The sequence below is a fragment of the Suricata suricatta genome, chromosome 7 (genome assembly GCF_006229205.1).
Source record: "Suricata suricatta isolate VVHF042 chromosome 7, meerkat_22Aug2017_6uvM2_HiC, whole genome shotgun sequence".
In the NCBI taxonomy this organism is placed as follows: Eukaryota; Metazoa; Chordata; class Mammalia; order Carnivora; family Herpestidae; genus Suricata; species Suricata suricatta.
The window spans coordinates 91,565,501-91,592,163 of NC_043706.1; the positions used below are offsets into that span (position 1 = coordinate 91,565,501).

General features: G+C 35.7%; 1 protein-coding gene across 2 annotated transcripts in view; it reads right to left on the reverse strand.

The window, feature by feature from the left end:
- Positions 1-26,663, reverse strand: part of ATG5 (autophagy related 5) — a 130,629-nt gene that overhangs the window by 38,371 nt on the left and 65,595 nt on the right. For both annotated transcript variants that reach the window (XM_029945103.1, XM_029945104.1), the window contains one exon: positions 15,278-15,372. In XM_029945103.1, the coding sequence (XP_029800963.1) occupies positions 15,278-15,372 (95 nt within the window). The remainder of the gene's footprint in view (positions 1-15,277; positions 15,373-26,663) is intronic.

A 26,663-nucleotide genomic window follows, 5' to 3' on the forward strand; every position in this document is an offset into this window, starting at 1 on the left:
AAGAAATAGCCTCTGAGAAACATGTATAAAGATATAGTGAGAAACGAAACAATTCCTTGTCCTTCAAGAATGCATAGGTTACTGCTTGCAGTTAAACTACTTAGACTTCAACAGAACCACAGTGATATATTACAAAATGGCCTAAAATCAAAGTAACAGGAACTAGAAGTTAGTCTGTGCTATATCGCAATGCTGTATACAGAAAAAGAACTAGGTTAGAAATCCAAGACTCAAGTTCTCCTATCAAATATCCAGTTGACTCTGGGGAAGAGTTTTGTGCAAGTTTTTTAAAATTAGAGGTTTTAATTAGGTGACTCCTAAGGGCTCCCTTCAGCTCTATTATTCTATAGTTGAATTTGTCATGATTAAGAGGCAGAAGGAAAATTTTTAGAAGGAAATGTTTTAAAATAAAACTCAGAGAAAGAAGAAATAATTTCTATATGATATGAAGGGTTGAAGCACATATGGAAAATCAAGAAAGATTTCTTGGGGGAGATGACATCTGAATTGAGTTTAAAAGCATTCTGGGAGTAAGGGCTATTCTCAGGACGAGTGAACAGAGTAAGAAAATAAAACATCAAGCATGTTTTGAGGAACACGTGATACTATTTGAACAGAGTCTAGCTGTATTTTATGAAAATCAAAGTAACAGGAACTAGAAGTTAGTGAAAATGGCCAGAAGGGGAAAAATGCAAATGATCCTAGTATATTATAGTGGACAATTCTAAGAAACAAATTAAAAGTGATTCCAAGGTATTGGTCTAGGAACTTGAATGAAAGTAGTAAAGAAATAAGGAACTGAAACCAAAGGAGGTTATATGAGAGTTTGGTGTGATGAGAAATAGATTTTGAGGACTAGAATAAAACCTCACAGAGAAGAATATGCTAAGACCAGAAATGCAATAAATGGAATGAGTTATCTGTCTGAATATGTCCCACCAATCATAAAAATAAGAGAACATAGGAGGCATGGCAAGCTATTGTTGCTGATAAAGTAATTCACAATAGAACTAATGACCTATATCAATAACACCTACTACTAATAATGGCAAATAACCTGTATATTATTTACTATGTATCAAGCACAATACTGTATTTAAAATAATACACTTTAATCTTCACAACAACCCTATAAGAGAAATTATCCTTATTCTACAGATGATAAAATTGAGGTCCAGAGATGTGCGATGAAGGCCCCAAAAACTTAATAAAGTTGCCTAAATGAAAACTTCTTCATCTTAACCACTTGCTATGTCAATGGATATAGATTTGATTCTTTCAAAATTTTCAGTTATGTATCAGAGAACTATATTGGAAAAAATTTCCAAAACAATCAAGATTTTACAACTTTACAAAAAGTAATCTTCTATAATAATTTATTGCAATATCCATGCCCTCAAACAATATACGGGGTTAAAATTTTTGTATTTAGAAATAATTACAAAGAACAGATATCTTTAAAAAAAAAAACTTCAGAAAACTCTTCAGCCTTTACTTTCTTCTCCAAATTCCTACAAAATCCACCTATCTAAATTGAAGGTTAGGGATCATTATGAAATGGTGATGCCTTCAATAGTGTTGGAATAAAAACTTCAAATATTATTTTCACCATAAAAGCAATTAAGAACACTGGCAAAAACTCAAAAATCTGAACAGATCTATAACAAATAAGAGAATGAATTTAAAAAATTCCCACAAAGAAACACCCAGGACCATATGGCTTCACAGGATAATTCCACCAATTATTTAAAGATTTAACACTAATTCTTCACAATCTCTTCCAAAAACTAGAAGAGTGAACACCTCCAAACTCATTCTACATGGCCAGTATTACACTGATGCCAATATCACACAAAGACATTACAACATAAGAATACTAGAGACGAATAATTCTAATCAATATAGACACAAAATCCTCAACAGAAACTAGCAAACCAAATCCAGTTATATATGCCATATACCATGACCAGATGGGATCTATGCCAGGGATATGAGGGTGGTTCAACACAGAAAGTAGACTTGGAAAAAATATTTGACAAAAATCCAGTCCTTTAATGATAAAAATAATCAACAAAATAGGAAAAGTGGGGAACTCAATCTTATATAGGACATCTCAGAGACACTTACAGGCTAACATCATATTCAGTAATGAAAGACTGTAAGCTTCCCTCCTATGATCAAGAATAAGAGAAAGATGTTTGGTTCTGTCATTTTTATTTTGACATTGTATTGGGAATTTTAGTCAGGGAAATTAGGCAAGAAAAATAAATAATAGGCATTCAAATTGGAAAGGAAGAAGTCAAACTCTTTTTGTAGTGACATGATCTACAAAGGAAATTCTAAGGAACCATTAAAAAACTAATACAGGTAATTAACAAGTTCAATGAGGCTGCAGAATATAAAATCAATATACAAAAATCAATATTATTTATTACACTAACCATGAATAATCTAAAAATGATAAAAACAACTATATCAAAAAAAAACCAGGAATAAACAAAAGTATGAGACTTGCATACTGTAAACCACAACGTCTTGTTGAAACAACCTCAAGACCTAAATAAATGGAAAGAGATCCTGTGTATAAGGATTCAAAGACTTAGGGTTGTTTGTTAAGATAGCAATACTACACAATTTGATCTACAGATTCAATAACAATTCCTATCAAAATATCAGATGCCTTTTTTGCAGAAAATAATGAACTGATCCTAGAACTTATATGGAAATGTAAAAGAACCAGGATAGCCAAAGTAATCTTGAAAAAATGAACAAAGATAGGGGACTCCTATTTCTCAATTTCAAAATTTCCTACAAAACTACAGAGTTCAAGACCGTGTGGAAATGGCATATTTTAGATATATAATCAGTGCAACAGAACAGAATCTAGATATAAAAACCATGCATTTGTGGACAATTCATTCCCAACAAGGGTGCCAAGACAATCCAATGAGAGAGAGATAATTATTTTCAACATTTCAGGCTGAAGATTTGGAACATTCATGTACAAAAGAATGAAGTTGAACCTCCCACCCCATACTATGCACCAAAATTAATTCAAAATAGATCAAAGACCTAACTGAAAGAACTAAAACTGTAACACTTTAGAAGAAAACAGGAAAAAATCTTCATCACCCTACATTTAGGCAATGGTTTCTTAGATATGGCAACATAAAAGCATAAGTAACCAAAGAAAAAATGAACTGGGTTTCATCAAAATTAAAACTTTCTGTGTTTCAAGGATACTGCCAAGAAAGTAAAAAGACATCCATGGAATGAAAGAAAATATCTATAAAGCATATATCTAGTAAAGGTCTAGTATGCAGAATATAAAAAGAACTCTTATAAATCAACAATGAAGAAACAATCTAATTTAAAAATCAGCCATGGATTTAAAGAAACACTTCTCCTAAGAAGATACACAAACAGCCAGTAAGCACAAGAAAAGATGCTCAATGTGACATTACTCATTAGAGAAATGCAAATAAAAATCACAATAAAATACCCCTTCATCTCTACTTGGGATGGCTATAATAAAAAAAGAAGAACAATAACAAGTGTTGTAGTGATAGAAGAATTTGAAAACTTCATACAATGTTAATAGAAATGTAAAATGGTACAGCCAATTTAGAAAACAGCTTGGCAGTTCCTCAAAAGGTTAAACAGAAGTACTGCTTATTCCACTCCTAAGTATCTACTCAGGAACTAACTGCAAATATGCCCACCCCAAAACCTAATCACAAATGGTCATGGGAACATTATTCATAATAATCCAAAAGTGGAAACTATACAAATGTTCATTAATTGATTGAATGGATAAACAAAATATGATATACCAGTACAATGAAATGTTATTCAGTCATAAAAAAGGATAAGGTACATACTATAAGATGGTCGGACCCTGAAAGTATTATGCCCTATGAAAAAAGGACACATTAAGTGATTCTATTTATATGTCCATAATAGTACTGCTAATAACAGGTATAGAGTTTCTTTCTGAGGTGATAAAAATTTCTGAAAATAGACAGTGGTGATGGTTGTGAAAATGAATGAGATATCTTCAACTTCCAAGTTATTTATTGTTTTATAACTGTTATCTTCCCGTGGATCAAAAGTTATTTTAATGTTTACTTATTTTGAAAGTGAGAGAGTGATCACAAGCAGGGGAGGGGCAGAGAAAGGGGGGGAGACAGAGACAGAGAGAGAGAGAGAGAGAGAGAGAGAGAAAGAGAGAGAGAGAATACCATGCAGGTTCAGTGCTATCAGCATGGAGCCCAATGCTGGGCTTGATCCCACAACCCTGGGCAATCATGACCTGAGCCAAAATCAAGAGTCAATGGACTGATCACTTAAGTGCCCTCCAATGTTATTTTTAAAAAATGAGCATCCATTCTGTACTTAGTCTTTCTTTACCTACAACAAACATGTAGGTCTTATTTTTTAAGCATAGATGTTCCAACATATATCTTAGCATGCTACTGCCACACCTAGGATATGAATTAAGTATTAGACTCTTTCTCCAAAGAATACCATTATATAATTCTTCATATGAAAAACAACATATTAGCAACTCTACGTGAAGGGTATTCTGGGAGTGAGGAAGCTTAATACTTTCCCCTTTTCGCCTCTACTCCCAGCTCTGTCTCCTACCCAATAGAGCAGCTCTCCTGAGCTAAAGCAGCTGCTGGGGTGTGTAGGCAGGCAGGAACTATAAACCTCTGCAGTGTCTTCTCTGGATGCGTAAGAGACTACGGAGCAGCAAGCATACAGACTCTAAAAGCTAAGGAAAAGCTCATTAAAAGGTTGGATCCTTTTTACTTTTGAGGCAGGGAAAGCAAAAGAAGACCAGGCAGAGATTTCTACTAAAAGCGCTATCGGGAACTGATACCTTGATAGAATATAATATGTATTATATACAGCCTAAAAGTGAAGATACTATTCTAGCAAAAACTCGGCATTAAGAAACCCAGGAGTTAAAGTGGTATAAAGATGCCTGTACAGTGGAAGACTGGAGGAGTACAGGGAAGGGAAAGTATTCTATAGGTTTCATCTTATGGAAAGGAAAACAGTGAGAGTGTCTCAGTGAGGAAAATGGGTAGGATCTTATAATAGTATGTTTATGATCTTCAGGGAAGAGGTCAACATTAACAAAAGTACCAAATTAAAAAGGACAAAAAGGGAAAAGAACTGTAACTTAGTCAATAATTTAGTATCCATTTCTAATTTTAAAATCTAGAAGGAAATTAGTTTAACTTGATAAAGACATGTTTCATTCTAAACAATGAAATATTAAAACCATATCAATGAATACTAGAAACCAAACAGAAATGTCTACCAGAACCATTATTGTTCAATAGTGTCTTGGCAACGTAGTAATAGCAATGCAACAAAGCAAGAAAAAGAAATTGCTGACAAAAAAAATTGGTGGAAGGTGTTTTTGTTTTTGCTTTCTTTAGCTGATATAAAAATGTAGAAATGGAAATGAAATAAATAAAAATAACACCCACAAAACACCTAAAATATGTAAAAATGGAAATGAAATAAATAAAAATAATACCTACAAAACACCTAAAATAAAATAAAAAGAAATGTACATGGAGAGCTTATTTTAAGAAAAATTTAAAATCTACAGAGAACAGGGGCACCTGGGTGGCTCAGTTGGTTAAGCATCGACTTCGGCTCATGTCATGATCTCACGGTTTGTGGGTTTGAGCCCCGCATTGGGCTCTGTGCTGACAGCTCAGAGCCTGGAGCCTGCTTCTGACTCTATGTCTCCCTCTCTCTCTGACCCTCCCCCCACTTGTGCTTTGTCTCTGTCAAAAAGAAACAAAAAAATTTTTTTTAATCTATAGAGAACATAAAATCTGAATAAGAAGAAAAATGTATTGTGTTCCTATCTGGGAAGACTTAATAACATGAGGAGGTGAATCCTATCAAAATTAAAAATACATATTTAATGTATTTCCACTTTCAACCAAGCAAGATGCTATGGGAAGTTGATAAAATTTTAAAAGTCAAATAAAAAAGTTAATGACAGAGCGCCTGGGTGGCTCAATTGGTTAAGCATCCGACTCTTGGTTTCAGCTCAGGTCATGATCTCATGGCTTTAATGGATGCAGGCTGGCAGCACAGAGCCTGCCTGGGATTCTTTTTCTCTCCCTTGCTCTCTGCCCCTCCTCCACTTCCACTGTGTCTGTTTCAAAATAAATAAATAAACTTAAAAATAAAAAAGGTAATGACAGAGAATAAACATGGAAAGTATGTATTTAAAAAAAAAAAGGTAAGGGGTGAATTTCCCCAACAGGTGTCAGAAGACTACATAAAATCAAAAAATAACAGCAGCTTAAGAATAAACAAACAAAATAGTGAACATAATAGGGAATCCAAAAATAGATCCTAGTAGTCAAAATACTTTAATGTAAAGCAGAGGTGGCATTTTTTTCCAGTAGGAAAAGAACAGTTTATATCACTATTGCCTGCAAGTCCAATTGTGCCCTTCACCTGTTTGTGTAAATAAAGTTTTACTGGAACACAGTCCTGTCCATCATCAGTAAATTGTGGCTACTTTCAAGCTACAGAGGTATACAGGTGCAACAGAGACCATCTGGCCTGCAAAGCCAAAAATATTTACTATCTGGATCTTTAAAAAAAAAAAAGAGTTTACCAAACCTTAGTTTATTTAATAAATGTTTATTACAATAGCCAGCAGCTAGAAGGGGCGGGGGAGGGAAGCTGTACTTCTCTATTTCACAGTACATAAAAATAAATCTAGATGAATTAAAGATACACATATAAAAATGTATCTTACAAGAAAAGCTAAGTCAGAAAACGATGTATATAATCTGCAGAGATGTGTGTTTGTGGGGGGGGGGGGTGGGTGTGTATCTGGCTATATTTCATCTAAAAATAGTAATTATCAAACACAAACAAAAACAAAAAAACAAAGCAATAAGTGCTAGTGAAGACACAGAGAAATTGGAACCCTGTGCACTACTGGTAGGCATGTAAAAGGGTGCAGCTGCTATGGAAAACAGTATGGCAGCTTCTTAAAAATTCAAAAACAGAATTAACAGTCTGATTCAGCAATTCCACTTCTGGGTATCGAAAAGATATCCGTACACCTATTGTGACGGTAAATTTTCTGTGTCAACTTGGTTGAGCTGTGATGCCCAGATATTTGGTCAAATATTATTCTGGATATTTCTGTGTTTCTGGGATGAAATTAATATTTAAACTGGTGGACTCCAAGTAAAGTGGAGTATTCCCCATAATGTGGGTCAGTGTCACCCAATCAGCTGAAGGCCTTAATAAAACAAAGACTGACCTCCTCTGAGGGCGAAGGAATTGTGCCAGAAGTTTGCCACTGGACTCAAACTGTAACTTTTCCCTAAGTCTTGAATGTGCCACCCTATTCCATCAAAGTTTGGGTTTATCAACCTCACCAGTCATGTGAACCAATTCTTTAAAATAAATTTCTTGGGGCGCTTGGGTGGCTCAGTCGGTTAAGCCTCCGACTTTGGCTCAGGTCAGATCTCACATTCGTGGGTTCGAGCCCCGCATCAGGCTCTGTGCTGACAGCTCAGAGCCTGGAGCCTGCTTCCAGTTCTGTGTCTCCTCCCCTCTCTGCCCCTCCCCCTCTCATGCTCTGTCTCTCTCTGTATCAAAAATAAATAAAACATTAAAAAAAAATTAAAATAAATTTCTTTCTCCCCTCCCCCCCATCCCGTTGCTTCTGTTTCTCTGGAAAACCCTAACATACCTGTGTTCATAGCAGTATTATTTACAGCAGCCAAAAGGTAGAGGCAACACTAGTGTCCATGAATGGATACACAAAATGTGGTGTATACACACAGGCTACAGCGTGGATGAACGTTGAGGACCATATGCTAAGTAATACAAGCAAGTCACACACACACAAAATACTTTATGATTTCACTTATATGAGGTACCTAGAGAAATCAAATTCTTAGTTGGTGTTTAATGGGTATGGAGTTTCAGTTTTGCAAAATGAAAGTGTTTTAGAGACCATATTTAACACTACTGAAGGATATACTTAAAAATAGTTAAGACAGTAAATTTTGCATGTATTTTGCTACAATAAAAAATTTTCTAAAAATTTTAAGGAAAGGTACTGAAAATAACTCAAAAAAACTAACATACATTCAGCTGCAGAACAGAGAACATATATTTATCCTGTTAAAGATATTAAATATCTTTACATTCAAAATGTATTACAAATTATTCTGTGTTTCTTTTTGAAACAAAAAACAAACTTAAAAACAGTAATATTCATTTTACCACCTAGTAAGTCCCCGCTCTTTTTCTCTGGCCTTTTCTGCTACATATTATTGCACGGTATCAACTAAAATGGAAAACAACAAAAAACAGAATTGCAGTTTTTCACCCAAACTGCCACAACCCCAGAGGAGGAGAAATTTTAACAAACACCACCATAATTTGCTACACATTTCTGCTGTTCTCATTTTTCAAAATTCAGAAACCAGTATTTCTAAAAGCAAACAGAATCTAAAATTTTGACTCCTTCTTCAGCCCAGGAATTGTCAAGTTAAAATCTTACATCATTTAACTGATGAACAACTTCCAAAAACAACTAAGAATCATTAATTAACTTTATTAGAAAACAAGCATTGTTTATCAGCTTCATGTTTTTGTTTAAAAGTAACAGTTACATTGCTCCTAAGAGGATTCTCTGAATTTATCTATAACTTTTATAAATAAGTTTTTTTTATAACTTCTATAAATAACAAAGCAGGTAATTAGGTAATCTTTACTGGATAAATACGGATACTGAGATTACTAAAAATCTTCAGAAAATAAAAAGAAAATTCCATAATATGGTCTAAGCCTTACATCTGCAGCTTTATTTTCCCCTAACTCTGTGCTCAAGACCGAAAAGGTCCCCTCTGCCTACAAAGCTCTTCTCATCACACTTTGCCTTCCTTACTTCTACCCGGCTGTTGATTCTCCAAGGGCTATAAGACTTCATCAACAAAGTTCTCTGTGCTCCCAAACTAGATCAAACTCTCCCCTAGAGGATTTAGGCTTTTGTTTTATTATATACCTCTGCTTCACAGCACCAATGATAGTGGTGATTTTACATTTGTTTGTATACTTACTTGATTACCTTCCACCTTTAAACTACAAGCTCTATAAAGGGTGATGTAAAATATTAATCAACATTTGTATCCCTTATGCACAGTACAGGGCATGGCATGCAAATATCTGTGAGTCAATGAACTTGTTGAATGAATGAACAAATAAATAAATAAAATAAGCCTTTCTTATGCCAAGAATTTTGGCAGGATAACATTTATGAATCCACTGCTTCCTAAAAAACACAACAAAACGTGTCGAATTTTCACTCTGCAACCTAAGTACCAATGCCTAAGGACTTCATGGTCACTTTACAAGTCTTTTTAACAGATATCCTCATTAATCACCATCTGTTTACATGTGCTATTCTAAATGACATTTAGGTTACACTTCTGAAACACTTTCTGCCTTCAACTTCATCTCTAGAATACCAGTTAATACAAAGCACCTGGATTTCAGGAACACAGACCTGAAACTCGCACACCAAACTAAACTGTTATGTAAATGACAGAGATGACACATGTTGGTCTATAATGGATCTCTAGACTACTTTTGTACCTATTTTACTTGTACCACTAAAAATCTGTCACTAGATTATAGTCATTTTGAGCTCATGACAATCAAAGTACAGATGAAAAACAACGAAGTTTTCCCAACAGTCTGGACAAAAGCCAGCCTTTACAGAATATCGCCAGTTAGAGGGTTTCTGGGTTTCTATCAACTTATTTATTCGAGGTGAACTTTATATGGTATTTATATACTGAAAATTCTGTAAACTTAATTTTATTAGTAAAATTATACTTTCTAAGTCTCACCTAGGCCTGATTTCTGGTCTTTCCACGTTTCATTTGCATGCCCCTAAGCAAGTGACTGAAAAATCCCTCAGCCTCAGCTTCCTTATATGTAAGATCAGATAACGAGACCTCCATCATATGCGGTTCTGAGGCTTCCAAAGATGAAGTGGGCCTAACTGAGGCCTGCTCAGTGCCCCTTCCTCTTTACACTCCTTGCTATACAGGAATTTTATTATTTTTTGCAAAGAAAAATATTTTTGTAAACATGATGTCTTTCATGTATCTTAATAAACCTAGATTTTCAGGTTCTGCTTACATTTATTACTAATTTAATGTCTCAGATAATGCAGATTTATATCTACCATGAAAGAAATGAAAGGTGCAGATTAATCAAAAACACTGCATGGAAACTACACTTAATGGAATATCCTAACCATATGAACTGACCAGCTGGAGAGAAGTCAGCGGCAGGTACCTGCATTACCGTTTAGACTGTATAATTAGGAAAACAAAGCAGAGCCCACCTTCCTTTTGTCAGTGCATGAGTGAAGGTTCAAATATACAAAACAGAGAAATGGGAAAAGTGGGGAATGGCAAAACTCAGAAAATGGGCAAGAACTAAGACTCTTAAATTTTTTATTCACTTTACACCTTACTCCTAACATTTTAATCAAATTCAAATAAGAACCCAGCTGGAAAGGGGTAAAGCCAACAGGACAGTCAGCTCCTCCTGTTTGAGGAGAAGCTGCTAACTTGTTGGTACAGGAGAGATCAGGCAGCAGGCTATTTCCTAACAAGAGTCCCCACCTGGCAGCCACATTTTGTCAAGCAAATTTCAAGAATTCTCTAGCTTCCCACTTTCAATCTAATTATAGAACTTTATAAAACCATTTTCTCTCTCACACATACATTCTCTCTTTCTCTTCCCTCCCCCTCACATTCTCTCAGAATCCTTCCGTGTTGTGACACCACAAGAAAAGGTATGAATACATCTGACAATTTTTCCCAGAACATAACATATACACAGAAAGGAACACCTCCTGCTCTGCACATCTGCACCATTATGCTAACAATAATAACCCCACAATAAATGATGATTGTATAACATACTTTCCCTATCAGAGCTTCAACTCATCACAGCACAGAAACTACAGTAAAGTATACAAGCCAGAACCTACCTTAAGTGCTAAAAGGTATATATCTCAGATGGTTGTGAAACTCCTCTTTTGGGAATGTCCTTTAGAGTTTGTGGTATTTTTTATTTAACTGAATTCCAGTGAGATAATTTGCTAGGGTCTGGGAATGCATTATGGTACGTTACTGTGGAGCACATGGTAAACAGAATAGCCCCAAATCAACTACTAATGACAGATGGAATGATTTAATAAATGAACAAATATTCACAAATGCCTACTACATGCCAGGCACCTTTCTAGACCCTGAATACACAGCATGATCAAAACAATTACCCTGGCTTCATGAAAAAGATAAACCACTTAAAAAAGTAGAAATTTCATTTTTAGAAGTGATTAAAAGTCATACACTACCATAAAGGACTTCAGTTAAAGCACTACCATAAAGGAAAGGACTATGTTTGCTAAAAAATGATAAATTTGCTCTGAAGTCAGGGGTTTAAAATGTTTTAAAACATAAGAGTGTCACTGACAGAATTATATAAACCGGTAATATGGCTTCTTTGAAGAAGAACATTAACCAGATGTATACATTCATATACATTCATTCAGTACTGCCCCTTTCATTTTATGAATGAGGAAACAAAGGCCCAGCAGGGCTGAGTCACCTCCTGTGGATGCACAGCTAGTCAGTGTCAGACCTCCTGGAGCCCTAGAAGCCCTGTTCTAGTTCAGTGCTCTTTCTGGAAACACAACTTTATTTTTTAAGGAAAAGTGCTTTAGCCATTATACCTCAAATCTTTTCCAATCTTCTGAGCTCAATGAGGTTTACACGTAAGTCACAAATTGTCAGACTAGGAAACTGAAGCAGAAAGGTCAAAATAATTTTCTACTAAGTGAATAAAGCAGAATTGTGATCTTGATCTATCATATACTGCTGTTTTGATCCTTGCAATGCTTCTAGCTCTTTTCCACTGTTATACATTTAAATCCAAGGAAAACTGATGGCTATTTCAGTTTGGGGGTATTTAACTTATTATAAAGTCTATTTTTCAGCTTTAAAATTATATGATCTTTGATGGTTTTTAATACCCTACTAATTTAATACCTTAAATTAAGTAATTACAAGGCATTCACAGTGTATGAAAGACTGTGCTAAATCCTACAACACAGATTTTTAAAAATGTTTTAATTGTTTATTTATTTTTGAGAGAGACACAAGACACAGAATCTGAAGCAGGCTCTGGGCTCTGAACTGTCAGCACAGAGCCTGACGTGGAGCTCGAACCCATAAACTGCAAGATCGTGACCTGAGCCGAAGTTGGATGCTTAACCGACTGAGCCACCCAGGCGCCCACACACAGATTTTTTTTAATCCAATCTTCCTTTCAAAGATAACACTAGCATTTTGAGGGCACTAGGTATCCAGAATGCTAGCTAGATCAAGAACTATCTAACTTGGGCAAAGCACCTGAATCTGTCTAGATGTAGACAGAGATGCAACTTTCAGACCGTCAAGTCCCAGGAGGAGAAGAGTCAAGGCCCCTGACCCAGTCCCACTTGCCCCCTCCCAACCTGCCCTTCCAAGCTTTGCCCTAAAGTGGGCTGCTGCTTCAAAATCATTTCTGAGGGGGGACCTTGCTGACTCAGTCAGCAGAGCATACAACTCCTGATCTCAAGGTTGTGAATTCAAACTCCATGTAGGGGGTAGGGCTCACTTAGAAAAATTTTTTCTTAAATTTTGGAAATCCACTCAGAAAACTTCAGGACTACTCTGTAACTGTTTTTAATATGTACTTTAATATGTACCTCCACGAAGAGGTAAGACAGACTTCCTCTATGAGATTTACAGACTACATGAATCCTACTCAAAGTATTATACTTAAGAGTCCATAAAACCTGGCTCCATTTTGGCTTTTCTCTGTGAAGACCTAAACATATCGCTCCTGAATCTCGCTCTGCAGAAGTTTCTTTTACAGTGCCTAGGTGGTCGGTACAGTCATCTAATGTGAGACATTTCTTCTCTCCTCTCACATCATTTTATGTAACTACAGGAACTCTTCCACGTGCCCCCTGTCAAACGAAATTTCCAAAAGTGCTGTGTCCCTTTTTTCAGCAGATGGTTTTATTCCTTGCAACAAAGAATGAGGCTTTCCCATGTGAGTAGCAACAATTTTTCTCCTCCTTTTCTTTAACAGTTCTCTAAGAACCTTTCCTTTCTGGGTTAACCTTTACTGTGAACCCCAATCCCCAAATGCTTTGCTCCACATTTACTTTCCTTCTTAGTTGACAAAAACATCCTTCAATAAAATAACCTAAAAATCTTTTCAGTCCTAGATTCCCATTACTTTATCCAAGTCTTTATTATACTGTTGATGATCTATGACTTACAATTCATTGTCTTTAGCTGCCACTGAGTAACATTTTAAGAAGCAGTTTTATGAAAACTACTATATTTTTACTTTGGGGAGCTTTAAAAAATATGGCCCTACTTCTTGTAAATGAAGCCACATGAGAACTTTCTTTCTTATGTAATGCCCAAAAAAGTTTAGCTTTCCCTAATAATCTACTAGGTTTTCATCTTATGTATAAGGGGTAAAAAATGTTAACATTTCTTTTCCCTTGCTTTGGATACGACACTCAGGGTCAAATCTGCAGGTCAGCATTAATAAATTTGAGAATCTCACTCATTCACAGCTTATATAATCTCATGCTGAGTTTCTATTTTTTATTTTCCGTGATTTTGACTTTAAATGCTTTTCTATTTTGTGATTACAAATTTTTGTAAATTGCCTCAGATTTTTTTAATGATGCATGGCTCTGACTTCAAATTCTTTGTTTTCTGATTATATATTTGTGTAAATTGTCTCAGATTCTTCATAATTCAAGATTATGCATAAATAAATAAGCTATGGTATTTCCAAACCCACTGTATAATATCAGTACTTGACAAAGACTTGTGGAATTTAAAAAAAAAAAAAAAAGGCAGAAAAGCGTGGCTAATTAGATCTGTCTTATTCCAACAGGATTTTTTCTCATTTTATTTCTATTGTACATATTATCAATCCATAATCTAAAAATAACCTATTTGCCATTATGTTAATGAAATCAATGAAAAGAAACCTTATTTAAATCAGAAATACTTTTCATTCTTTGAGTGCAGTGGGATTTTACTTGCTGACAATTAGATCATTTGTTTTTCTTTTAATACGGTTAGGTGATTAATGGCTCTTTAAAATAAATATTTTAAAAAATACTATAGAAGTAACTATGAATAAGGACTGTGGCACACTGAAAATGGCTACAAAGGGAAGTTATGACATACTCTCTGAGTTTGATGGAAATCTTGCTAGATTAGAGTCCATGTCTGTGATATTACGTTTCCAGTTTCTATTCCCAACTACTTCTTTGTAATAGTAGGTAACTCACTTTCTGGAATACCATTCATTCAACAAATATTCACCAAGTATTTGCTATATGTAAATCACTTATGAATTTTAAAGTATGTATAGAAAAAAGAGTTTCTTTACTCAAGAAAGTGTGCTACAAGGAAAGCCTGCTATCTATTTTGTTGTATAGCCCTAAACACTCACCGTTTGAAACAAATGGGTCGACTCTGCTTACGTGTGGTAGATATGTTTTATAAAGTCACCGCAAACACTGAATTAGCAAATACTGAACCACTGTTTCTGGGGAACTACAGGGTCGGGTTACTGTGAGCCTCCGGTCAACACATTCTTCAACCGATCAATATATAACCTTGTTTTATGTGTCTTCCTGTTCAAAGATGGCACTTTAGCACTACTCCTAGGAGCCACTGTGAACAAAATCACCAACAAAATGCACAAAAGCATGAAAAGCACAAACTGGGAAAAGAACAGAAACAAGAAGGTATGGCATTGCTAGAAACGTGCATGCCAGGCAAACCAAATTTTCTGAAGCCTGCACGTGTCCATGAGTGCACTGCTGAGTACTGACTCTGCAGTCACAGATAGATTTTAGAAAGCAAGCAAATCTGCAAGGAACAGAATTTGCAAATAATGAGGGTCAACTGTCTATGAACCAAATATTTCAGTGTGGTCTCTGCTTTCATGGTCACCAAAAGATAAAGATCTGGGAAGACTGACTAATAAATACCCTTCAGTTACTATGCCCATTTAAGGAGTTTTGGACTACACTGCTTCAAGAAGACGTCTGAGGCATTCACAAGTTGGTATCATTAAAAACGTGACTTCCTACCTGATATATTCTGAAAGGGATATAACGAAATCCATTTTCTTCTGCAGGATATTCCATGAGTTTCCGGTTGATGGCCCAAAATTGATCAAATCTGTCTGTAATGATAAATTATTTATTATTAAAAATAAACATTGTAATTTAAAGCCTCACATCAAGAGATGAAAGTTATTAAACATCCTCTTAGACATTTCTGAAAGAGCTTCATTTACATATTATTTTTCCTGAAACTTATCTTTCCATAACTAAACATAATGCAAAATATAAAATTAATTTTTTCTACATAGTTGCTTCCTCCTCCTACATTTTTGCATGGACATTTTATCTCATAAAAGAAACCCCAAACAGGTTACGATTACTTGGGTTATCAAGGCAAAAAAACATCAGACAGGGATGAATGTCTAGATTCCCTTGGTCTATTCCTACTGCCTAAACTATTAAAGGACAACTTCAAGTGATTTAAATTTTAACCAGAACTTATTTAAAGAAACAAAGTCAAAACACCAAATGCAATAAACAAAACAGCAAAAAAGGCAAAGACACAGAAAAGGGTTTGAAAGAAATGTGGAATTGGCATTTAAGAAATGCCTGTCAACTGTAGCTTAATCTCAGTGATTAAATAATTCCTTTTTAAAATTTTCAGGCTCAGTTAGAAAAAACCCACTTTAGTGATATAATTCATATACCATAAAATTCACCATTTTAAAGTATACAACTCAGTGGTTTTTAGTATATTCAGAGTTGAACAAACACTGTCAATATCGTAGTTTAGAACGTTTTCATCCTCCCAAAAAGAAACCCATACCCATTAATAGTTACCTCCTTTTCCTGTCTTCCTATCCCCTAGAAATCACTAATCTTTACTTCAGATGTTTCATATAAAGGGAATCATACAATATGTTGACTTTTGTATCTGGTTTTTTTTCCTTAGCTTGTTTCCAAGGTTCATATATGCTGAATAATGAAATTTCATTCATTTTTATGGCCAAATAGTATTTCATTGTATGGACATCTAATTTTGGTTTTGTTTTGTTTACCCATTCATCAGTTCATGGACATCTGTGTTGTTGTTTTTGACTTCCATGAATAATGCTACTATGCTATTAACATTCATGTACAAGCTTTTGTGTGTTGGATGTGTATCTTCAATTTGCTTGGAAAACTGAGTTCCATGATATACTGAGTTCTATGGTAACTGTTTAACTGCCGTATGGTAATGATGTTTTCAGAAATTGCCCAACTGTTTCCCAAAGACGATCAACACTTTACATTCCCACCACCAATATATGAGGGTTCCAATTTGTCATCCATGTCTGTGCTTTGTATTGCCTGGCTTTTTTATTAGAGCCACACTGGTGGGTCTGAGGTGGCGTCTCCTTACAGTTTTGACTTGCATTCTCTAATGACAAGTTATGTTGAGCATCTTTTGTTTACTGGCCATTTACTTATTTATTTTGGAGAGATGTCTATTGAAACCTTTGTCCCCTAAGTGGATTATCTTTTTATTGTTGAGTTGTAAGATTTTTTTTAATGTATTCTAGATACCATCTCCTTGCTGATAAATCTACACAAACATTTTCCCCCATTCTATGAGTTTTTAAAGTAACTCCTATTGAACTACCCAGAATCCTACCTTAAAATTACTTTTTATACTCAGAAATTTATCTCAAAATCAGATCTTTATAAAACACATGAACAGCATCAAAATTTCAGATCAGCTTGGTATTAAAGCACATTCTCTACTACTAGACTCATCTCAAGCCAATTTACTGCCAATTTGTCAGTACTCTTTAGGCCATCATACTTCTGTAAAAGAATAAAGTTTGTTTCTCGTATCCCTGTCCTAGAGGACTATGACAGTCTCTAGGCCTTCTCTACTCTCATCCTCAATTCCAATCCGGGAGTTCACCCTGTATCAAAATGGGTATGATGGCTAACTCAGACTCCAGTTAGTCCAGCATAATTTCACAGATGACAACGAAGGCCTGGACTGTTACGAGTTTCATGAAGCACCAAGAGTAGACGCTCAGTCTTCTGATTCAAAGCCCACAACCGTTTCAACAGTTGCAACCACAAAACTGCATTTTAATGCTAAGAGTAGCTCCTTTAACCACAGTCCTTTCATATATGAATGAATTATTCTTTTAGTGCTTTTTAAAAAGAATCTATCATCAAGTATCCAACAAGAATGTGATAGCTATATAAAATGATTCTTCATGCAAACCTGAAATTTTATGCACTGCCTCATCAGTAAATCTCTAGCACCTACAAAAGTGCAGGCATAACATATGCTCTTGAGTCAAAGAATGAAAAAGAGAATACGACACACATAGCCCTTTATCAAAAACATTTTGAGTTCCAATACTAGGTATGCAACCAAATAGCTAGGCGACTAGAAACAAATCAATTGAAAATTGACTAATTCACGTATAGATGAAATAAAGAGGTTTGATTGAATAGATTCTGATACCTCTTCCAAAAACAAAATTTTATAATTATTTAATCAAAACAGAATTTTCTAAAAATCACAAACAAAACTTTATTATAAGAGAGAACTGGACTGTTTCCAACAGTGTTTTTTAAAGCAGTGGTTCTTAACCAGGGGAGACTTTTGCTGGAGAAATTTTTGGTCATCACAACAGTTTATGTGTGATACTAGCATCTACGGACAGAGATGCTGCTCAACACCCCACAATGCACAGGACAGCCCCCCATAACTGATAATTATCTGACCCAAAATGTCAGTAGGGCTAGAGGAAGGAAAGCAAACACAAACAGTAAAAAGTACAGACAGGTAATTTAGTAAAAAGGCTTTCCATACATATATGGCAAAAAATAAACTGGAAAAAAGGAACATTATGGTGTCCATTATCAATTTAATGGCTCTCTGCATCAAACTCACCCTTCAATAGGTGTCTCGCCATAATGGACACAATTAAAATATTTCTGACAACCACATTAAGCTTTCTCAGTAGCGTGCTAAAAGGTCACTGCCAGAGAAAGAGGTTTCTGCTCGCACAGGCACACTGAAGGCCTCCAGACCCGGGAGCCCTGACTTCCTCTGGAGGCCCACATGGGTGGTCTGCCTGCCATTTCCACAGAGCCGCCACTGCACCAGCGTTCCCAGCCCGCCTGCCGCTAGTGGCTCTGCTCTGGCTTGTCCTGACTGCCCAGTGACTGCAGACTAGCTCCAGTCTGGCCAAAACAGTGAATTCCTCTACTAGTCCAGTGGATTGATCTACACCCTCTCCAACAAGTTCTAAATCCAGCCTTGGGGAAGAGGCTCCATGAAAGTGTGACTTTCCTCCCTTAGCCCTAGAGTACCATGTGAGTTTTCTTATATCTTACACTCTTTTACCAGAGTTTAATAATTCTTCATATGAAACTTACCCTGTATAACCCTCTGTGTGGTTTCTATCTCCTGACTGGACCCAGTCTGATACAACTATGTTTAAAAGGAATAAAGACATAATGAAAGATCTGTATTAATAGTAGCTTTTAATCTTCTTATTAAACTGTTACGTTCTTACATAAAACAGGTATTTCCTCAACAATACCAAGAACATTCCAACCAAGAATAATCTTTTATAAGCCAAGGTTATTAACAAGAAAGACACAAATAAAAGGAATTAAAAGAAAATCAGTCCTGAAATTGAGTATATAACCAATCATCTTTTGCAGTGAATTTTGTAATATCAGTATCTCTTCTAGCCCCTAGTAAATAATTACAGTAAAACTGGAGTTAGGATGCATTACTAACTTAATAATGAATCAAGAACATACTGACCTGTTACCAAGCAATACTTTGAATATAACTATGTTATCAGTTATTATAATTAAGTCATAAAAGTTATTTATCAGTCATGAAAACAGTACCTATGAGTAAAAGAAGTGTAACTATCTTTATTTGCTTTTTAATTTTTTTAACATTTATTTATTTTTGAGAGAGAGAAAGACAGATCATGTGCAGGAGAGGGGCAGAGAGAGCTCGAACCCATGAACCGTGAGATCATGACCTGAGCTGAAGTCGGACACTTAACTGACTGAGCCACCCAGGCGCCCCTTTATTCGCTTTTTAAACAGTCATCATAGGTAAATATATATCAATTTCAAGAACTTTCAAATTAACTTCGTTCTAATTATAAAACAAAACCAGCAACTGCATAGGAGAAAATTAAAACTAGCAGTCACTTAGCCTATGCAAATAATGGGAGGAGGGAGGATAACATCCTTCTTGCCAGAGCTATTAACAACAGGGTAAGTCAGTATCTGTTTTTTAAATTTAGCTTAGTCATTTAAGAGCGCTACAAAATTAAGAATCACACAATTGAAGGATTGTCTTACAGAAAGTAAATCCATTTTTAAAATAAAGATATTAAAAATGGAAATCCTCAAGATCCTGGTGGTCACCAACTTTTCTTTCTTTTTACTGAATTAAGCTTTTACACTGGTCTTAGAAAGTTTTAGAAGTTCAAGAAAAACATTTTTTATTATTCTTTTAAACATTTATTTATTTTTGAGAGACAGAGCATGAATGGGAAAAGGACAGAGAGAAAGACACATATTCCGAAGCAGGCTGAGCTGTCAGCACAGAGCCTGATGCAGAACTTAAACTCACAAACTGAGAGATCATGCCCTGAGCTGAAGTCAGATGCTTAACCGACTGAGTTACCTAGTGCCCCAGGATAAAACAGTTTGTAAATCAAGTATCTTCCTAAGAAACTTAAGAAATAAAGTTTTGTATTCTTTGTTCCTCACGTGGGAAAATCCATAAGAAAAAGTGGCTGTTTTGAAAGATGTATCCATCTGTTCTTCCACTTCAGTTTTATTAGAGTTAAGAATTCAAGGCAAAGTAAGTTTGAACATTCTAAAGTCACAAATAATGTGTGTGTGTGTCTTAAAGTCCCACCCAGAGACACGGAGGGCATCTAAGGGACTGCTGTTCAGCCTCAATTCAGCAATGCGGTATTCCTGGCAGGGACCCTCACTCCACAGGCAAGCACCTCCACATGCACACGCTATCCACTTCCTAGTCTTTTAACATCTGTGATGTCAAAAGCAACAGTTACAGCACCCCAAATAAATGTCAGATCATGACATCACATAAAACACAGACTTTAAGCTCATCTTTGAAGAGAAAAATCAAATAGTTGAAAATCAGAGCTTCATAAAATTATGCACTTATCAACAGTACAATTCAAATCAGTACTACAAATGGCCTTGTAATACATGTAGTGTTTTGACCAGAGGCTTTCCAAATACATCACAGAAAGTAGTATATCCAAGTATAAACTTATTTGAATTAATTTCTTCATATTCTTAAAGCAAAACAAGAGTTGAAAAAATTAATAATTATTCGGTAGGCTGCCAAACGCATGTGCATTCATAGGTGCCCTGCATCCTCAAACTCATTTGTCTTCTAAGTCAAGAGAAACCTGGGTTAGTAGGGTGTTTGGCAGAGCCATGGTAGGGAGCATTCTCTTCACGGTGACACATCCACTGGTGCTTGGATGCTGCTCAACACAATTTCTGTGAGCCCTTCTCTCTGAGGTTTAAAGGTCTTGAGCCAGATCTGGTGAGGAGGCCCTAAGCAAAGCAAAGGAGCCTTGGAAGGCCTCCACGGTCCCTGAGAATCCGTCATGAAGACAGAAGACAGGACCAGATGGCTGAGAGAGGTGCTGGTCCTGGAGAAGGCTAATCCTGAATCCGTCCCAAAACACGCATCTTGGCAGGAGGATTGCACCCTAGGGAATTTGTTGTTTGTGTGAATCAGAAGAGTAATCAAACCTGGATCTCAGGCAGATTTCACCCTCGACTATCAATGGTGTCGGAATAAACTGCGAGGAGGCATGCGCTCCTCTGCTCTACAACAAAAGGGCCACAGTCTGGACACCTGACAACAAGGAGGGTAATCGATACATATGTATTCAGAGTGTAATTTATTCTCCCTATATTCACGGCCACAACTTTTCATAAGCAATGTCATCTCTCACTGAACCACTGTGACAGCCTAATTGGCCTCTGGCCTTCCACTTGTATCCTGCTACATAGCATTCAGAGTGGTCTTTTAAAACATAAATCAAATCACATCATTAATGAATAATTTTCCAAACAGGTTTCAAATGAGCCCAAGGAATAATGCTTTATGACATACTTTAACAATATGGTTTGTGAATCATTACTTAAAAACCCACTGAACCTCCTTATTGCCTGCAACAGGGACAGACACTCTGCCCAAACTGCACGTGAGCGACTGTAACATCTTTCCCTCTCACCCTCTGGGAACACTACTACTCCTGAAGTCTTCTGAGATCTCACTGCCCACCAATCTGTTTACTTACTCAGCTCCAAGTCATATGAGTTTTCTTTTCTGTCCCTGTACCAAGCTTGTACCCATCTCATATCCTGGAATCCTTATTTTCCTAATTAATCTTCACATATGAGCTGCTGTTTTCTCATCATTCAAGTCACGACAGAAGCACCATCGCCAAAGATCCCCTCAATTAGAACTGAAGTATTGTTCTATTTTCTATCTAAACACTTTTCACTATTTAAAATTACCCAATTCACACATCTATTATTTCTTGTCTCTCTCCCCCAAATAAAATGTAGGTTCCAGGAGGGCAAGGCCTTTTGTCTTCAACTCTAGAAAATTCCTGGCACAAAGTATATGCTCAATCAATGTTTAAGTGACTAAATAACTACATGACTGACTGATTTAGGGGAATGGAGAATAATAAAAAGAAGGAATCCCTGATGTAGCACAGCATGGTGGGAAAAGCAGACACTTGAGCCACACTGCATGGGTTTGCTCCCTAGCTTTGCCATGTAATAGCTACAGGAGTTTAAGCAAGATACTTTTAAACTTTGTTTCCCAATTTTCTTGACTGGAACTGCCTGTAAAATGTAGACCTTAACCGTACATATTCATAAAGTCATTGGAAGACATAAATTAGTTAATATATGTAAAATACAACAGCATCCTGTACAATGTAAATGATCTTTCAGGCTGCTTCAGAGTCAACAAGAGAAGACACTGAGCTTCCAGATTCAGCAACAAGGTGAGGGAAGTGTCAAACCCAGTATGGGGAAGGTTCTGCTAAAACCTCACCATCACAGGACCGCCGGGGCGTTCAGAACCAGGGAATTCACACCACTCACATCGACCTCGACGTGAATGCTGCCTCCAGGAGTTATGCACCTGAGTGGACTTTGCTAACCAGGTGGGGAGATCAAGAGCCATAACACAATCCAGCTGCAATACTTTACAATAGCAAATTCCCTTTATGCCTCCTTTTACTTCCTCCAACCATTTCAGCTACTATATGAGCTGTATCTTCTCACCCTATGCAACAACTTAGTCACCATTCACCTTCCGTCAATTTCAACGGCATTAATCTCCAGCCGTTATATAAAATGGTGGTGGGGGCAGGAATGGTGGTCCAGAACATCTAGGTCAACATCTGAGTCCTCAGTCTTAGCAGGTCAGTCTGAGTCCTACCTCTACTATCTGTAAGATCTAACAACAATTCCTTCTCAATCCTGCCTCCTAACATGTCTTAAAATATTGTGAGAAGATAAGCATGGGAGGGTGGGAAATGAGGTTTCTTGTTAATCTGGGAAGATGAGAGGCTCAGAACTGTTTTACTTTACAGCACAGGTCTATAAACAGAGACAGAAAAAACTAGTTATTTTAAAAATGGTTTAAAAATATTGCTGGAAACTTGAAAAAACTAATCTTACTAGGAATTGGAAAAAGCAGACTGTAAATTTTAATTTCAACATCACAATAAACTATAACTACAGGTTGTAACATCTCTAATGTATTCCAACAGTCAATCCTAGTAACTGACTTTACTTTTAAGTAGACAGCATTCAATAACTGTATTCTGGCCAATTAAGATAAGTTTATTTCATATTTATTTTGAAATCAGGCCAGTAATTACATGAAAGGACTAAAAATTCAAAAATTTCATAATGTTAAAAAAACCCAATTTATTCTATGTGCTCATGTTATAAATTAAAAAAATGATCTTCAATTATAATTAAGTCTTCATTTAACCTAAAAGACAATCTTTAAAGTAGCTTGTTTGCCAACTAGAGATTTAGAGCTGTAGCACAGTGGTAAGCCAAGACTAATGAACTAAATGTATCCCTGTGTAAATCACCTACAGATTTATAACCAATAACCTGATTTATTACCTTTCAAAGCTACTGTAAATTGAGAAAATGTTTTTCCTCTTAGGCTAAATTACAACTTATCACTTTCCTAAAGTCTGAAGCCCAGAAACAAATTCAGCAAGCTCATTTTCACTTCAGAGAACACACTAAAATCCTAAGACGAAATCCAAAATCTATTTTAATTTTTGAAAGACTGACAGAGAAAAACATACTCCATTATGTTCACTGTATCTTTGCAATGTTTACTATGCAGAATATTGTCTATTCTAATGCAAACCCTTTGTGCTTTTGAGGAGAAAAATTCCACTACTACTCACTGACAACCACTGACAAAGGAAGTTTTAAAAGGAGAGGGGGTAGTGGGAGGCACCAGTGGTCAGGGGCACCATATGCAATCCCACATTCCTCAGCTTCAGCTGCTCACTTCAAACACCTGAGTTTACAAAAATACAAATGTCAGGGACCCACTCCAGACCACTTATTTCAGATGCCCTGGCAACTGTAATTTTTAGAATCTTTCAGAAGATCCTAATATGAATCCAGAGATAATAACCCCAGATGTAATGGAAAATACAATCATTTTAGAATCAGTGATCTGGGTTCAAATCTTTGTCCCATCTCTTACTAGTTCTGTGAGTTCATTTCCTTGTTTTCAAAGTTGATAATATTTACCTAACTCATGTGAGGAATTACTGAGATAACACATGTGAAAGTATCCAGGACTACAACATCACAAGAACTTAGTAAATGTAATATAATTCCAGGTAAATTCTGTTCTATTTGAAAGCATCTAATCTCTCCATGGTAACTACATGAAAAATATCCCTTTACAAGAAGTTCCTAACTTGCAAACAGTTCATTCTATGAATCTCCAGTTTAATTCTAGGCATGGAAGAAAAAAGAAAAGGTGAAACAGCTGATTGAAGGAATGGTGTGCTCAAACAAGTTTTTACTTTGTAACATCTGCACAGAGTTAAATCTATTAGACTATCAGCTCCTATCTATGTAGTTAACTAAGTATTGAAAGCTATAAAGAATTTAAAAAGAAAAGAAAATAAAACAAGTACACAATAGGTTCTGCCCTTCACTTAATATGTAGTTGGAGAAGCCAAAGTGACACATGTAAAATTATCACAATTTCTAACAGGTCTGATTTGTCCTTTATCTTGCACTGACAGTGCTTAATGGCACAAGCCCTCTCCACCCTACATCCAGTCTTTAAATGGCAGATGACCAAGTGGCAGATGCTTAAGTAAAAAGCATGCTGCAGGCAGGCTGGTAAAGCAGCAGTCTTACACAACACAACACAACACAACACACTGAAGTAAAGCTACAGTGAAAAGTTGTGGGTTCTAATTATAATAAGACCTCAGAGATGGGTTTTAAAATATGAAGAAAATATTAAAACCTTATAAGGGTTTCATGTTGTCTGGTTTTCAGAGCAGCTTGCTGAATAGTTATCCTCATTTTACACAGGATCAAACTGAGGTTCAAAGCAGGTAAATTATTTACCCAACATCATTCAGCCATGAGACTCAGGGATACAGTACCAGATCACAGAAAACTTTCAGCTACAGTTCTATAAATAAGAACACTGCTGGCTTGGTAAAACTCCAAATTGAGTAAATTCAATGACCTATAATAAAGAGGAATCCAGGAAATTATTAATGAGTGGAATGTTTATGTTATCAAAAACTCCATGAATTTGGGCTTCAAAATGCATGGAAGTGTCAGGTGTAACAGTTTAACAAATCTTGTCTCCTTTCACAGGTACAAAGGACAACATTGAACACTTGGCAGCGTGAAGAAATAAACACTATTTGCTTCACAATGTTCATTAAGGCACAGGTTTTCAAAGAACAAGGAGATATGCACTGTGATAACCAATGGAAAACATCACTCAGTTAGGAACCACCTCCTAAAAGAAGACCAGGACAATGACATCTGAAACTGGAAAATTCAATCATAGTTCCAATTATTAGCTACTAGGATTATTTAGGTGGCACTTAATACAAAATTAATTATAACTCATTCATTGCCAAAACAAAGTTGATTCTTAAAATTATATACATACAAAATAGGGTCCACCCAGTATTTTACACATTTATTATGTCCTAGAATAAATTTATTTTGGACTAAATACTATTATTTTAAACGTATTCAGTAGCTTTTAGTGACAAGTCATATATATAATGTATTTAGTAGCTTTTAGTGATAAGTCACATATATAACGTATCCTACAAGGCAAAATATTTAATCAGGATTTCTAAGAATCCTAAAAGTAAAATTGAGAATAGTTAACTAAATTTGAAATTATTCTACCAGTTTCTCAACATACTGATTTATAAATTGAATACTTAAATGCCATATAGTATTCTTTTGAGTGTAGTAACACCTGAAAATAAATTATTATAAAAGTATTGGTGAGAAAACTTCTAAATTTAAAGCCTAACTCAATAAAGTTATGGAATTGTCTTCTTTTACTTCCTAGAGATTACAGCACTGACTGTGCTTTCTCATCCACCCTCTCCTTACATTTGCAGGGACAAATAGCAATACTTTTTATTGTGCAAAAAATATATATAAAAGATGTTTACATCGAGTTTTAAAATCTTACATAAAAATAATTTCACCTTGGGGTGTCTGGGTGGCTCATTCGGTTAAGTGTCCAACTCTTGATTTCAGCTCAAGTCATGATCTCACAATTTGTGAGTTCAAGCCCCACATCAGGCTCTGCACTGATAAGGTGGAGGCTGCTTGAGATTCTCTCTCTCTTTCTGCCCCTCCTCTGCTTGCTCTCTCTCAAAAATAAGTAAATAAACATTAAAAAAATACTTTCACCTTAAAATAAATGAAAAGGCAGGCTAATGAAGCTACTTTAAGCAAAACAGCCAAGTTTTTGTGGCTTTTTCTTGTTTAGCTTTCAGTGAAGCTTACAGCAATTTAAGATGAAGTTAAATATTTTATGAAATTAACTCCAATTAAAAATACTGTTTGGGATATTTTATTGATATCCTTCTATTGGGAAAGAAATAAACTATATGTCAAAAAAGCCCAGGTATCACGGATAGCCTTAATTCTAAAGGGACCCATGGCAAGAAATGCTTGTTACATAGAAAGCTACTTTGAAGACAATAATCAGGACTTGAGGAAACACACCATATATTAGATGAAAAAATTTGTTTATTTTGCACTCATCTTTTAAATG